The 16,701-nt window shown below is 37.4% G+C and overlaps 1 protein-coding gene across 8 annotated transcripts in view; it reads left to right on the forward strand.

Moving 5' to 3' along the window:
- RBMS3 (RNA binding motif single stranded interacting protein 3) overlaps window positions 1–16,701 on the forward strand; it is a 709,899-nt gene that overhangs the window by 375,265 nt on the left and 317,933 nt on the right. For all 8 annotated transcript variants that reach the window (XM_058830558.1, XM_058830560.1, XM_058830561.1 and 5 more), the window contains one exon: window positions 10,221–10,279. In XM_058830558.1, coding sequence (XP_058686541.1) covers window positions 10,221–10,279 — 59 coding nt within the window. The remainder of the gene's footprint in view (window positions 1–10,220; window positions 10,280–16,701) is intronic.

The raw sequence follows: 16,701 nt of genomic DNA on the forward strand, positions 1-16,701 counted from the left end.
TTTTCAAAGTTCAACCATTGGAAAATGAATACAACTGTAACATTCCAGCTCTGGAAATAAAAGGATTAAAATAAATATATTGAAGAAAAAGAATATTTTATATTATGTAGTTCCTGAATGAGGTATTTTGCAATGTAAAATACTAAAGAAACAGTTCCTCTCAAAACTGTATTGTCTCTAAAGACTACCCAAGTACCTGGATTTTTCTAACTTGTAAATAATGAAATGGGAGCTGTGTAAACTCAAGAAGTCTCACTCACACATTTGACTCAAGTGGCCTCTGTGTGAACCCTATAAAATGCTTTAGCTTTAAATTATCAGTTTGAGTTCACAGTCCCTGGTGGTAGCTGGAGTTCTTTCTTTTATCTGTAATTCCTTTTCTTTTCAATTCCTCTTCTTTTTCTTGTCTTAGTCTTTTCTTGTCTTTCTTTGTATTAGAAAGGAACCATCTGATTGAGGGCTGTATGTGTGTGTGTGTATATATATACATACATATATATATATTACAATATATTGCAGTCATTGAATTATTTTAAGAGCAAATTGTTTTAGTGAAATGTCAGAAAATCTTCACAAACTGAATTCTCAGAGTTCCCTTGAATAATGAGGCTATTGTTAAATGATTGAACACTTCAGAGATTAATATCATGGTATGCTGGCATGCTGGTTCATACCAACTGTAATTTAACAATGAATCTTCCGTAAGTAAGCAAGACTGTGAATGAGAAATCGGATTCAAGACAGCACAGCATGCTAGAACATACAAAGCAAATAAATTTCACACTTTGGAATGATATGTTGAAGAGGAGGGGGGCTATTGACACAATATCTAAAATAATACAAGTGTTGGATAGAGGAAGTTTTTCAAGTTTGAAGAACTGCTTCATTTTTATTTTATTTTTTTTTGTTTTATTTCCAATGCCAATGAGCAAAGTTTTTGTAGTTGAAAATATTTGGACTTTTTATAAATCCACTGCCCTTTGAAAATTAGGATATGCCTGGCATTATTATAACAAGCTACAGTAAACCACATCTCATTCTGTGAAGAATTTCAGATCCTTAAACTGTCTTCCCAACAGAGCCTCCTATCAAACTGTAAATTTAGTGGCACTGCTAAGTGACAGCAAACAAAAGTTGCATTTTATTTTTTAAGACATCTGAATTCTTGAAAATATGGAATAATTAGTAATTGAAGATTTAATGATGGCCCAGAAAAAGAACTGAACTGTACTGCATGAAATCATAGTTATTAATTTGTGCATGAATTTCGTTTTCCATACTTAATTTAGCAACTGTAGAATATTTTGCTAATTAATTATTAACACTGGTTATTTGTCATGGCAGAACTGTGAGGGAAAAACATAGCTTTCTATCAAAGGAAAAACATAAATGTCAAAATTTTAATATGATATACAATAATGTAATCAATTTTTAAATAGTCTTAAATAGCTTCAATATTTAAATATACAGATTTAATATGAACATAATACATAGCACTAATTAAGAATAAACAGCATTTAGAATAGAAACTGCAGCTAATAGCCAAGTGTCTTGCTTGCAGCAAGCAGAGGAAAAACTCTGTAAAATGTCAGTCTGTTGTGGGGAGTGCCACATTAGTAAGTGGTGTTTTATTCTGTCTTGGGTAACAAGGGTGTGATAGCCTTATTATAAATTCTGTCAGTAGGATTTGAGGTTGTACCTACTGAAGGCAATGAAAAAACTGTCTTTGATTTTTGCAAGTGTTGGATTAAACCACTTAATTTCATTTGCATGCTGAAAAAAACATTCTTATTCTGATTTTGGCAAAGAAAGGGACAAGGCTGCAGGAAAAGTTACCTGTGAACTACTAAAATGATATACATCTTGCAGGGCTGAAAGTTCAAGGTCTTACTATTTCAACAATCGTTGTCTGTTAAATTTAATTTACTTTAGCTTCTGTTTTATCTGGTTTAATTTCCCAAGTACTTAAAACAATTGCAATAAGCCTTCAAGCCTGTACACTTTTATATGAAACTGTGAAGATTCATATATAAATAGATAAATGCAGATTAGTTTGATTGCGAATTATGACTCTCTCTTTCTTGGTAAATATGTGTTGTCTTGTAAATACATTTCTAACTTTAATGTGAGACATGTCTTTCACTTTAGTGAGGGTGAAGGTGAAACACATTCCTGGGCTATAATAGCAGTAGATTTTCCTTTGGAAATGAAAGCTACAATTCTAACAGCAGAGGAATTTTTTATTTATAGGTGTTTCTTTACATGCCTGTTTATTTACAGGATTATCTTTCTGAGGTTGTTGAAATTTTACAAGAAGCAAACTTCACTAAAACTACTGAGTTTTCCCTATTCTTCAATAGAAGGGCACCAAAGGACCTGACACAGACTTCTGGGGCTGTATTAGAGCCCTGTGATTTGAGATAAATGGTGCTTGCATCTTCTGAAAAGTGTGAATTCTGAATATGATATGAAAATGCAGTGTTAAAATAAATGGCATGGTCCATAATCTGAATCAGTTTTTTAGGTTCTTTCCTCCTAATGTGGAACTTATCTTCAATAGAATGGTAAGACCCTGGATTTTATTTGTCTAAAGCAATAATAGTGTTTACAGACATGTTATATAACATAGTTATTTAGGGATTTAATAGCTTTTTCTGTCTCCTAGTTCTGAAAAATATATTTTCATTGGATGTGGGATAATGGTGACTAATAGACCCATGTATGAGTGAAATCACTACACCCTTAGTAGTAAATATCTGTGCCAGAAGATACTATTGAATATGTATATGTTATTTTAGTGATTCATCAACTTGCATTCTCTTGAAAATTCACTCTTCCCACATGCTATAATGTTCATTACTGTCTGCTTAAAACTAGGCTTCTAATTGTGCTGTTAGAAACAGAAGGTCTCCGTTTCAAAATTGCTGATCTGCCCTTTCAGAATTTGGTGCTAATGGCTCAGGATCCCTTCTGAAAGTCCAGGGCTGGTTTAGATGTACAAACAAAAGATTTAAGAGGTCCCTTTCCCTCTTTTTTATGTGAAACTCTTGGACAAGTTGCTAGTCTAAATTGCTTACTAACTTCACAGAATATTCTGTGAAGAATTGGAACAGACCCTAGGATAATCGAAGTCACCCTCTGGGTGAAGAACCTTTACTTAAACCTCCCCTGACACAATTTCAAGCTATTCCCTTGAGTCCTGTCACTGGTCACCAGAGGGAAGAGATCAGTGCCTGCCCCTGCTCTTCCTCATGAAAAAGTTGCAGGCTGCAATGAGGTTTCCCATCAGTCTCCTCCAAGCTGAACAGACCAAGTGACCTCAGCCACTTCTCAAATGGCTTCCCCTCTAAACCCCTCACCATCTTCACAGCCCTCTTTTGGATACTGTTAACTTTATACCTTCCTTGGATTGTGGTACCCAAAACTGCCTCCAGCACTCATGGTGAGGCTGCCCCAGAGCAGGGCAGGACAATCCTCTCCCTTGCCCAGCTGGTGCTGCTGTACCTGATGCCCCCCCAGGACAGGATCGGCCCTCCTGGCTGCCAGGGCACTGCTGGCTCATGTTCATCCTTTTGTCAACCAGGACCCTCAGGTCCCTTTCTGCAGTGCTGTTTTCCAGCCTCTTCTTCTCCAGTCTGTCTGTACATCCAGGGTTGCCTCTCCCTTTCCTTTGTCAAAGTCTGCACAGTCCTCTGGCTCGTTGAGGTCTCTCTGCCCTTGAGAGACACAACAGCTCCTCCCAATTTTGTGTTCTCTGTGAACTTATTATCCCTTCCAGTCTTGTGTCCAAGCCATTTTTGAAGATTTTGAGCACTGGGCTGAGGATGGAGCCCTGTGGAACCCCACTAGTGACCATGCCCAGCCAAATGTCCCGTCATTCACTGTAACCCTTTGTGCCCAGCCCATGAGCCAGTTGCTCACCCACTGCATGATGTGTGTATCTGGTTGTGTGCTGGACATTTTGTCCAGCAGGATATTGTGAGAGACAGTGTCAAAAGCTTGTATTTTACTGAGTGAAGGAATGATTTTTGTGAACATGACAGCCAGACCAAAGTAATTAGAGAAGACAGAGCATCTGAATATTAAACTCTTACAGAAACATGCACCAGTTCCCTGCAAGTAGTTCCTCCTGTTTTGTTTCTCAAGCCACGCACTGGTCTGTGTGAGGTGCTCTGAGTAGCATGTGTCTTGTTGTTGTATTTTTGTGTGAATATAAGGATTTTGTCTTAACTTTTCAGGTTTTTGGTTTTTTTAATTAAAAATAATATACAGAGAAAAGGCAGAAAAGCAACTTAGTTTTGTTAAGGGACAGATTAGTAATGTGTTTTGGGGGAAAACTGTAAACATTTAAAATGCCATGCAGTCAATGAAATGCCCAGAAATTATCATTCAAATATAAAAAAAGAAAAAAAGAAAGTTGGAGTGAATTTCCCGTTTGTGTGTATTTTGATATTGTAAGATCATGTCACAGTATTATAGGAAAAATGACTCTCCAAGAAATTCAACAGCAGTTCTTTCCATGCTTTGGGTCATCATAATGTGGGCTTTATTTCCTCCCAAAACCCATGATTTGCCTAATAGAGTCCGCTTTAAACAAAATAAACCTGGTTATGCTATTTAGATATTAATTCACAAGAATGAAAGAGCCTCAGAGTTGCTTATCTAAATCCAATTACTCCTGGTCAAATTCATCCCAGTACAAAAGTTCCCAAGATAAAAGCATACATTACCTAAATGCCCAGAAACGCAGACTGTTTTCAGTTGGGTGGATTGTGCTCGGAGCAATGCTTGAGGCCTTGAGTGAACTCAAATGCTGGGGATATAATTATTAAGCTCTGAACTCGGAAATTACACGATGACTCCATTGGTTTTCACTAAGCAAGGAAGAGTTCTATACACTGGTTACTTGAGTTTCAATTCCAAGCTTCACTTTTTTTTTCAAGTGTACAAGCAGTGGTTGGAATTGGGTAAAAGCTGTATTTTGTACATGCCTCTGCACCCACTGCTTTGTAGATGAGGATGGCAGCACATGTGCAGCACAGGGTCGGGTGAGTGGCAAGAGGTTTATCCTGTCTGGTTCCACAGACGTCTGGTGTTACAGGGCTAGCTCTGGCCAGCCTGAAGGTCGGCTTGAAAGACAGAATATGCTGTGCCTATCCCAGAGGTTTTGTTTCCCATAACAACACAGAAAAGTTGAAAAGTTTGAGTGGCCCCCACCAGCCTGACCTCCTAGGAAATCCGCTCTTTGATGCAGCAACTCCTGGTGCCAGCTGTTGCTCAGCCAGCTTCCTTGCTTGGCATGTTGCCGGCCAGCTGTGGGGTGGGTGGCACCTGGTTGCTCTGCCTTGAGCTAGTCCTCAGCTGAATCTCACTTGTCTCCTAACCCTAGCTGTCCACTTAACTCCCCTGAACCCTAGCTTTCCACAGGCAGGAGAAGAAATGGCTCAAATTCTTTGTGTGCTTTGAGACAGCAAATTCTCCTCAGTTTGGGGCTGGCTGTGATTAAGGTTCGTGCATCTTATAAGGGGTATCACTCAGAGAGGAATGGTTTCCTTCAGGAGCTATCTCCCTTTTAACAACAGTTATCAAATAACTTCCTGGAACTGATCATGTTGAGCTTTGTCTGTAGTGTAAGTGCTGATCGACTGCTTGCCTGAAAGCTCTTAAAGTGATCTGCTTTGATGTACATACATTAAGGGCTTATTTTGCATTGCTTGCATCTTTCCTGAGCCTGCTGAGTAGTCTGAAAATATGGGGTGCAAAGGGATGGGGCTCTCAAGAGTCATTTTTGACATAGCTCTATAGCCAGGACTGAACAGGGAGATTGTTTCTCTGTGCAGAGCTCTGTGGGCTCTTCCCTTAGTTCTGCCTTTTGTGTGACGTGGTGTCAGTTACTGCTGTTGGTAAATGAAGAGTTTTTAAGTGACCCTTGTAATTTTTGTAGAGCATGTCAGGTGACTTCAACAGTTTCACTGATATATACAAGATAAAGTAAAATTGTTTATGTTTGTAAGAAGGTATTTCCACCCCCAACTGAATGTTTTCTTGGAGTGCAAAAGTGGCTGGGCTGGGCTGAGCTAGATAGGAATTTGTTTCAGCAGCAGGAAGTGAAGGTGCCTGATGTTAAAGCAGGGACAATGTGTGATGATGCTACTCTGGTATTCTCTCAGTTTTTGGTAGTATGTGACTTCTGGGACACAAATGTGTCTTTGCTTTTAATTTCATGACAGATTTTCTCTCCTAGAAGCTGTCCAATAGGTTTTTGTAGTGATGTCTCTGTTGGGGCATCGGCATGGGCTGTGACAATGAGCTCCCCAAGTAGCTCTCTGTTCTGGAACCTGCAGATTTTAAACTTTATAATTTTCTGGGCAGCCCTTATATATTATGGGAAACAATGAAGGCAACTAATCACTATTTCACTGCATGGGTTCTTCACTGATGTGATGAAGTCCTAGTCTGTGCAGTTGCTCCTGACATGGAAACTCTTTCAAAATCTGACCACCTGGTTTTCCATGAAAATTATTACATAAAAAAAATAAAATAAAATAATAATTAAATATCAACAATTACAAGGATTTTTAAAAGCACTTGAACAATTTTGTTGGTGGTTACTATGCATTCAGATAACACTTCAGGAAGAGTGTCTGGAAACCTTTTGAACAGCAATTTCAATTTAGATGCTCAATAGACACATTCTTGAGGTAGCCTTCTCAGATTCATTACACTCATTTCCTTGGACAGCATGATGCAGTAAGTTATCCTTAATGATACAGCCATTATTTTGAAGGGTTGGTAATATGGTATTGAGGTGAATTCAATTCTACAATCATCCTTTTATGACCAGAATTTTTGATTCAATGCCTTTGAAAGAGTACTTCCATGAACTGTACTCAAGAGAAAATTAAATATTGCTCACATTTTCTTACAACAAGGAGAACATACCTGTTATTTCTTTACATTTATGATTTGTAACACACAGGTGTGCAGGCTGTTGAATTTTGTAATAATTTCCATTTAAATACAAGAAAACAGGAGGTAAACTCTTGTGATGTATTTTATCCTAATTTTGTGAACATTCCCATTGAATACTTTTTTTTTTGTACTTCTGGGTGAATCAAATTGCAACTGAAGATAAAACAAGCAGAAAGCCAAACAACTTTGGAGATGAGCTATAGCTTAATACCGCACTTCACACATGAGAGAAAGAAATATGACTGCATCTGTAGCAACAAAATACCTTCCTGATTTCATGCAGCACACAAGCTAACATTCTTCATCAGAACTGATGTTCTGATTACTGTAAAATAATTACTTGAAATATTTAGTAAAACAGTGTCCAAATTAATTCCAATTACTTTCTTGTGGTAGCTCTCAGGGTTTATAGCAGTAGATTAAATCGCCGACATATGGCTAATTGCCTATAACAGTGTTTGTAATTGTGGTGCCTCTTGCCACCGTGATGTCTGCTTTTGCAAACGTGAAGGTGTGCACATAACTTGGAATGTGGGGAGAAGCATTTCCTGAATGGAACAGAATTCTGTGAGTAAAATCTCTAGCATAACCACGTGTTTGCAGGATTGCAGTACAGAGCAAATAACTCTGTGAAATCTGTAATAAAAGCAGGGGTACCACCAATGCCTGTCTCTGCCGGCAAGAAATGTAAACTTCTAGCTCTCAGGTGACTTGGATGAAACAACAAATCAATTCATTAGCAGTGGCTGGACTGAAACTGAGGCTGGCTGTTGGTTTTTGTTGGTGGAAGTTTTGGTAGGGGTCGTGTTTTATTTGAGGTTGTTGTGGGTTAGCCACTGATTTTTGTTGGATTCTTTTTCCATTTATCTATCAGAGGTGCATTAATGTACAAGATAGGTGTGGTTTTGCATGTTTTTAATGTATTTGATATTAAATCTAAGTAAATCATATAAATGAAGATGCACTGCACGGGCCAAATTTCCTGCTGCGTAGGCTGACCCACTGAACAGCCATAAATCACTTAATTGAATTTCTCTTTGCCTTCTTAAGACATGTGCTCTAATATCTTAGAGGCCAAAGTCAACTTCGGGTACATAAAGAATTATAAAATTAAGTGGAACATGACTGAGTATAAAGGCCCCAATTCTGGAAACACCTGAGGTCAGAAAAGCATATGATATCATGGCTAACATTAAATCTGTTATGTATTTGGTTGGAGTGGAGCCAGCTGTGGCAAAATAGATTCTCAACTACCTGCCCATGTACCCATCATAGTGCAGTGAGCAATGGATTGTACCTGCCTTCAGAGCCCAGAATCATTCTGGTCTACAGAATCAGCAAAAAGAGGGGGTGGAGGGGAGGAAGGGTTGTATGACTTTTTTTTGGTTCCTAAAAGATAGCTGAATTGGGGCTTGACTTAGTATACACAAATTATTAGTACCCTTAGGTCAGTTTTTCCTCCACCTCCTGACTGGTTGCAGTCTGGAACAAAATGAAGCAAAACATGCTTTTCCTCCTCAAATGAAAGTCAAATGGAAACAAATGCTTTTGCAAGTTCTTAGGGAAAGGAAAAACAGTGAAATGTAAAATCTCACTGTGCATCACTCACAAAAGCAGAGTAAAGAGAAAGAGGGAGAGGCAGTGCCCTTTATCTTAAATGAATGGCTACATGTCACTTGCAGTATGGAAACTTCAGCTGAGAATTTTGTCTCAAATTTTTGCTGGTATCAAAGACTATGTTTAGTTAGGCCATTCCCAGTCTTTCCTGTAGGCGCTACTCTCCCTTGTGAGGTATTTAAGTGTTTTCTTGATCCCAGAGTAAAACCCAAGGACCTCTTTTACATTCTAAGTTATGGTACCATTCCCTCTTTGTCTCTCTGTTTATTTGGTTTTTGTTTCTTTGTGTGCATTTTGGTTTTTTGTTTGTTTGTTTTTGGGGGGGTGTTGTGTGTGTCTTTTCCCCTTTTTTTTCTTTTTTTTTTTTTATTTTTAAATGGTTTCCTGAGCATTTTTACAGACCCATAGGACAAAGAAGAATGTGTGGTACAGTGCTCTAGTTGCCCTTAGTGTTTCTGTATAGTGGGGGACATTGATTTCTTTCTGAGGCAGAGAAGGAAATAGCAGCAAGGTTTTCCACATTCTGATTTCTGGATCTCAAGTAGAAGTCACTAACACCAAATTTATATTGCTGTTAATAAAGATAAACCAAATAAGCATTTGTCTAACATATGTTTCAATGGTTTATAATTGATGTTGGTTATTTTCCATGGGTGTTGCTTTTCCATTAGAAGACACAATTTTCTTAAGCATTTTGTAATAATATGTCCTTTGTGGATGTAGAAACTTGGGTTTCATGGAAAAGTCCTCAAAATGAAAGCCCGATATATCACAATATCAATAATGATTTTTAAAAAATGTGGGAAAGGGCATTTTAAGGGAAGTTCTCTTCAACAAAGTCTAAGATGTATCAGTGATTTCAGCAATAAAATTATCTTACTTATTCTTCTGATGTCTTATGTTCATCCATAAGTTCTATCTTCTGTGGGTTTTTTTCCAAGATTTTGTGATACTCACTATTAAGTCTGCACTTTTAGTCTTAACCTCTGTGAGGTATTTTATGGTCCAGTTGCTTTATATAACAAGTTGTAGCTGCCGGAATTCCCTCTTCACCGTGCTGAGTCTATCAAATTGCAGTTCAGTGCCATGCTATCTATGGGAGGTGATATAAATTCAAATGAGTATTAACATTCATCTTGGAAAGAGCTGGGAGATGCACACAAGCCTCCAAGGTTCTGTTTATCCAAACTAGATAGAGTGTATATACATAGACATGAATGCACACATGAGCACAGCTGTGCATGCCTGTGTATAAAAAGTGACCATAATTCCTGCATTTTTGTTAATCCTGAAGGAATGTGGTCCATCTGTATTTAAACCAAACAAACCTAAAATAATTTAGTCAAAGAAGCCTCTTTACTAGCGTGAGTGTTCTAAAATCCTTACTATGATTGGCATTTATGCTGGCAGTGCATGGACCAGAGATGGGCAGGTTGTGGCAAGGCTCTTCAGGAGAGCTATAAAGGTGTTTGAGGTAGTGGCATAAGGGATCTCTCCAGGGTTATCACATGAACATTTTTGAAAAGCTCTAGACCTCTTCCTAGGATACGTGTTACATATGCATGCAAAAATCACTATGTGCTTTACTAAAATATAGTAACTTGTACCTCTGATTTTTGTTTTCTCCATAGGTATGGGAAAATTGTATCCACAAAGGCAATTCTTGACAAAAACACAAATCAGTGCAAAGGTACGTGCAAAGTGTCCACCCTGTGAGTTCATTATCAGTTTGAATGATTGACTGGTGGCTTGACTGCCAAAGCTCTGACTCCAACTGTGCAATCAACATAATGCACAGTATATTACAAACATATTTAATAATGCCAAAGCTTTGAGTTGTGCTTCCAGTAACATTGCTCATTAATTTTTTTCATTAACAAACAAAATGAAAATCACAAATCAGAACAAGTATCAAATTGCTTCAGCAGAAGAGTAAATTACCTTCTAACCACATAGTGCTGTCTGATTTGAATGATATCATCAGTGATGCAAATTGATTTCTTATATAAAACTGAGAAACCTTTGGGAAAAGTTTCCCAAGGAAAATTTGGTCTAATTTTTATATTTTTGTGAAGGCTTGGCATATGCTAATGGAAGAAGAAAATATTTTTTATAGCACAAATAGATCTGCAAATTGCAATACCAAGATATAGAAATAATTCCTCTTCCAGTTTTATGTTCCTAATTTTTCTGCTAGATTTCTGCTAATGTATGAAAATATTTTTAAGTGTAATATAGGATGTTTTGTGTGTGTGTGTGGCTATATTTGCTGAGGAAAATATTGACTAACGTGTGCAGTAGTATCTCAGGACTAAAATGGTTACTCATTTATGAGTCTGCAGTGTCACTGAGTCTGTGGGGGAGAAACTGTGCCTTAAAATGATTCTGTAGGTTTCCACAAGAGGTTTCTGTACACAAGAGGTGTACAGAAAACTTTTGGAGTCATAAGATCTACTAGAGTGGGTTCTCCTGAAAAGAAGCACATCCTGGATAGCATTTCTATATGTGTTAGTGAAAAGAAAAAGCATTGCAGTTTAGGACTATTTTGTGAGTGGCCAGATATGGGGTGAAGTCAGGCAACAGAGAAGCGTTCTGGGGAAATTATGAGATGGGAGAAAAGTCCCATACCAAAGATATTTTTGAGATTTGTAGAAGTGTCTGACTTTATCTGTTGCCTGCCAAAACCAGCACTCATTGGGTACTCAGGAGAAAAGCACGCTGGAAGACTGCAGTTCTAGTCTTAGAAAACTCCACTGACCCAGTTGGTCATGGGCTGTTGTCACAAGTTACACTGCTGTGCATTTGCTTTTCCCTGAACGTGAGTTTGATTTCCTTGGGGCTCATCTGTCAGAATTCTGATAACATCACTCTATTTCTTTGAATATCAAACCAGGAATAAGATCTCATTGTATCTGGGATTTGGTGGTACTTTTGCTTATTTTTTGGATTGCATTATAAAGCAGTACTCTTGTGAGCAAAACTTGCTTTTCTCCCATTGCTGGTGGTAAACAAGGGAAGAAGTGGATCTGTTTATGAAACACAAAATGTGAAATGAAAATATTGTAAAGAATATGAATGGTAAAATTTTGAGAAAGAAAAATGTCTGGGTTTAGTGTTCTTTATATTATAGTTAGCTTTAAGATTATTTTAATAGGAGCCACATAACAATGGATTGGTATTTTCTGTTAGTTTGCTTTCATGCTGTTGTATTACACTGTAGGGCAGAGATATCTATTTGATTTTCAGAGACGGATCTTTATGACATAAGTAGTGCCATTAAAAGATCATAAACATAATTGGATTTATTAACAGTATGCTTTATGGCATAAAAAGAATAGATTTTTTTTTTTTTTTTTACTGCTTTAAATGCTGGGTACAATTTCCTTTCTCTTCAGTAAGGCTGCCAAAAAAAAAGAAAAAGCTTCCCAGGAATCAGAAGTGGAAGGGGCCTGAAGTGGTCAGGACCTGCCTTGGGGCAGGATCAGCTCTAACCCACTGCTGAGGGGTATTTCTGTAACCTTCGCTCGAGGGCCTCCAGTGGTGGAGATTCCTGAAGCTCCTCAGGCAATCTGTGATAACACTTCCTCTCCTCACTATAATGAAGCATTTCCTAATGTCTAACCTAAATCTTTCTTGATGCAATTTAAATCTATTGCTTCTTTTCTTATCCCCAGTGGACACATAGAGCAGTTTATTCCTTTCCTTTTTGCAGCAAACGTATATTTGAAGGCTGATCTGCATCTACCTTATCTTTTCCTTAGACTAAGCTAGTGTGTTCTTCTAGTTAGAACACACTAGTTCTTTAAATTTTTCCTTAAAGGCAATTTGTTTTACATTTCTCAATATATTGCACTTTGCTGGTCTCTCTAATCAGCTCACTTCTTACCTGAAGAACTTGGAGATGGGCAGAGGATTTTAGATGGCCTAAATCTGATAATTTTAAACAGTATAGAGGGGTTTCATTTGTCTTCTCTGTGATCACATGACCCTTTTCTTTGTTGATACATATAAATAATTTTATATGTATTTAAAATATAGATGCATCTCTGAGGCATGAGGAAAATGCTGCTGGTTTATGCTGAGATGTTTTGTGCAGCCACAGAATATCTCAGAATAGCTCCCTGGTTTTGTTACTCTCTTGCAGTGCTGCTGCCAGCCAGGCATTCCTTATTCTGTGCTCTGCTCTGGGTTGTTGATTATTCCTTCCTAGAGCTAGAACTTTTCATTTGTCTGTATTGAATTTTATCCTATTTTTTTCTTGTGGTCTCCTTAATTTACTAAGATTTGAGTATAATCTTAAGCCTCCAGAGTGCTTGCAGCACTTACCTCTTTAGTATCCTCTTCACAGTAAATAAATGGTTTCTCTAATCCACTGGACAAGATAATGTGGAAAAGAGTGAATAATAACAGAGCTGGGGAAGACTTCAGAGAAAACCCTCTCAGTACACCAGGTAGTGCAATACTAAGCCATTGAGAACTTATTTTTAAAATTGGATCTGTTCATCAGTTTGACACCTACTTCACAGCATTTTCAGCTAGATCTTCTTTCTCCTATCTGCTCAAGTTATGAAAGAGAAGCAAGATTTAACTAAAATATATATTACTGAGCTATTCATAAGGCTGGTTACATACTTTTAGATAAAATTATGATATGACATTTTTTACTCTTTCTGAATCTGTGCTGCCTAGGACTAATCACCACCTTTGAGAGGGTCTGTGAATGGATTCATACAACTGTTTGCTCCAAGATTTTTCCAGAACTTGAAACTGTCTCTAAAACAGTGGCGTCTACACCTATTCCTTAGAAAAACCCAGCAAAAACCAACAGCAAACAGCAACCTCCCCCTGGCCCAACACAATCTACCTTTTCCCCAAACCCAAAAAAAACCCCCAAACAAAAGCCAGTATTCAAACAACAAAAAGGGAAAAAAACCACACTATTTGTTTGCTCCTGGGTCAAAAGACCCAGTCTTTTGGGTCTCACTTTCTGCCAAGTAGGAGATTATCTTGTTAAATGAGCATATCATCCTGTGATGTGTATCCAATGAAGTAAGGTGGATTAAATTCAAGGAGATGATAGAAATTATCACATGATTAGTGATTTCAGAATGTATTTCAGTGTCATTTGTGTATTGACCGAGGTATAGAGTAAAGTTGAAAGTAGAAATATTTAATTTAGCTAAAAAAGTATTTCAAAACTACCATGTAACAGCAGATCTGTTAAAACAGGTTACTGCTTAGCAAGAAGTGTAAGGTTTCCTTTTGGAGAAATGAGGAAAACATTCAGTGATGTACTTTAAGTCATTCTCCACTATTCCTCAGATTTTTAAAAAGATACCCACAACATTCCTGTCATGGTAAGGAGCAGCGTTATCTAAGGATTTCTCCCTGGTCTGAATTAAGCAGTCAGATCTAAATTAATCATATAGACTGCAAGGGAGTTAGCTAGGGACACCTTTTGACATAACCTCTCATTTTCAGATTGCTCTTTGTTGGTGGCGTAACTGCTAAGTGAGGCAGAGAAGAATTAACAATCACCCTGTAACAGAACAATATATAAAACAAAATAAGCACAGTCATGACAAAACAGCCAGAAATCTCTGAACAAAGAAAAGAACAAATACATATGGAGAATAATGAAAAACAGACACATGATTCATTCAGATGTTCAAATACAAAACCCCTAATGAACAAGTTGGAGAGTTTTGGCTGCTTTTGCTTTTTCCCTTTCCCTCCCCTCTCTCCCTCTTCCTCTCACACATTTCCCCTTCTGGGCCTACTGTATTTGCTAATTTAAAAAGTGGGGGAAATGAAATAAAAGAAACCATTCAAGAGAAGCGTTAATCTGAAACGTGTAGACTCTTCTCTTTCCAGCGCTCACCCCCCACCCTCTCCAGCCTGGCTTGCCTTTGATAGACCTACGTGCTCTGAGCTGAGGGAATGAGTAATGGTTGTTTCGCAGTACAGTTTCCATACCTCATAGCAATGGAATACAGAACAGTTAATCTGCCAAATGCACAAGCCCATTTCTTAGAGTATGAATTACTGTCATCTGTGTCTGCCCTTGCAGACACTGTAATTGCATGCATGCAGATTTGCTTCCTGGTTTAATCAGGGGCTTGCATGATTTTGAGTATTTTGTTAGGACCTTAGAAGATGAGTACATGAGAATGACTGAAAATCTGAAATTCCACCTGTGGAAATTTTTTTTTTTAACAAATATAACCTATGAATTACAGTAATTTGTAGGAGATGAATACTTCAGCAGTATATTCTTAATTTTATGTGTATTTTTTTCAAACCATGGGTGACTTGATATGTTGAATAGCAGTGTTTGTCTTGGGAGAGAAATGTGTCTAACATGATGAGGGGAACTACAGTGACTTTATAATTTTAGTATTTCATTATGACATTTTTCTAGTCGAGAACTGTTAGCAATGATCTATTTTTAAAATATGAAAACTGTGGATACAGATATGTATTCATTAGGATTGTGGTAGGTTTATGGTAAAAAAAAATAAAAAATGCCATGAGGTCATCTGTGCTAACCCACCATATATCACATACAATTTTATTTCTCCAGTTGCCTTGCTGTTTTTAGACCAGGACAAAAAATTTACCATGACCTATTTTATAAATTGAGAGTTTATTTGTGTAACAAAAATGGAATAACTGGAGGCTCACTATAAGTGCTGGAGATAATTGGAATGGCACGATAAAGCGGTGTTTCATATCTCCCAAAAGGAGTCTGTCCTGCCTTGTGTCAGTGTTGCTACTCATATGCTTAAGCTCACCAGCATCCCTAAGTACTCTAATGCATTGGAGCTTAATGAGCTGGAGGCTTCTGCTCTGGTGTTCTGATAAACAGTTTATATTCATATAGTTGATATACCTTGGTATGTGTGTTAGATAAAATACTTTCAAAACTCCAAATTTTATGAAGTATTCTCTGGACATTTTCTATGAAAAGTGAAGGTTATTTGTGATTATATTAAATTATGCATTTTTACTTTATATTTTTTAGTTAATTTTCTTATACTTAAGATGGCACAATTTGGTTATGACTAGCAATGTGAAGCAAGTCTATGTAAAATAATAAGCTGGTGAGAAAGAGCTAAGCTACATAGAAAGCTATTTAGTTAATAAATTTTTTTATTGGGAATAAGCTCGAATTGCAATAACTGTGCTGTGTAATTTATGATTCTCAGAATTGCCATTTTGAGAGAGAAAAAAATCCAGACAAGTAGGTCTATGCCTGATCACAGACTGTAAACTGTTCACACTAGGAGGGCATGCACAGTGTGCTTCAAGGGGAAATGGATCTTGTAGAAAGTAAATAATTTGTAAAACAGACTTATTTAATTTTGAAATTCTAGACTTGTGTAGCTAATAAATCAGTCCTGTTTTCAATGCCAGAGTAGCAATAGATGTGCTGGTTTTTTATGCATTAGTTTTGTTTGTTTGCATTTCTTTTTTTTTTTTTTTTCTTTTTGATCCAATCCAAAGCACTATATAACCAGTGGCATAATAGTTCTCAAGTTATTAAAAGTGTAGCAATATGGAATATTTTAATTCAGCAGGTTTTCTGACAGTGAGGTGTTTGTGAAAGCTGGACATGGGCTGAGGGTGGGGCAGGGGCTCAGCAAGTTTTGTCTGTGGCTCTGCTGGTTCATCTCACCACTGACCTGCAGCATGGTCCTTCTGTTCCTGGGTCTCCTGTACAGAGAGCAAAAACTATGCTGAGTTGTACCACTTTTGGTTAGCAAGCCAGCTGATAGAACCAAATCTCCAGAGACACAAGGACAAAGTCTTCAACAGTGTCACTGAGTCCCTGTTTCTAAACAGTTGAAAGGAAAAAAGCAAACTTGCAATGCTGCATGTTTTGATAAGATACATTAAACAACATGAGGCTAGTTGTTTAAAATTTGTAAATATTTGGAGGTGTTTTTAGTCTTATTTCTGGGAGGTTTGTTAAACTTCAGTGGTTTTTTTTACTTTCACTCCTGTGGTTTTTATAAGTAAAGGTTGAGATAATATTTTTTTTGTTTAAATTAAAAAGTGATATTACTATGGAACCACATGAGACCAAGAGTCAAGACTTAAGAAAAAATA

This window comes from Poecile atricapillus, chromosome 2 (genome assembly GCF_030490865.1).
Source record: "Poecile atricapillus isolate bPoeAtr1 chromosome 2, bPoeAtr1.hap1, whole genome shotgun sequence".
NCBI classification, from domain to species: Eukaryota; Metazoa; Chordata; class Aves; order Passeriformes; family Paridae; genus Poecile; species Poecile atricapillus.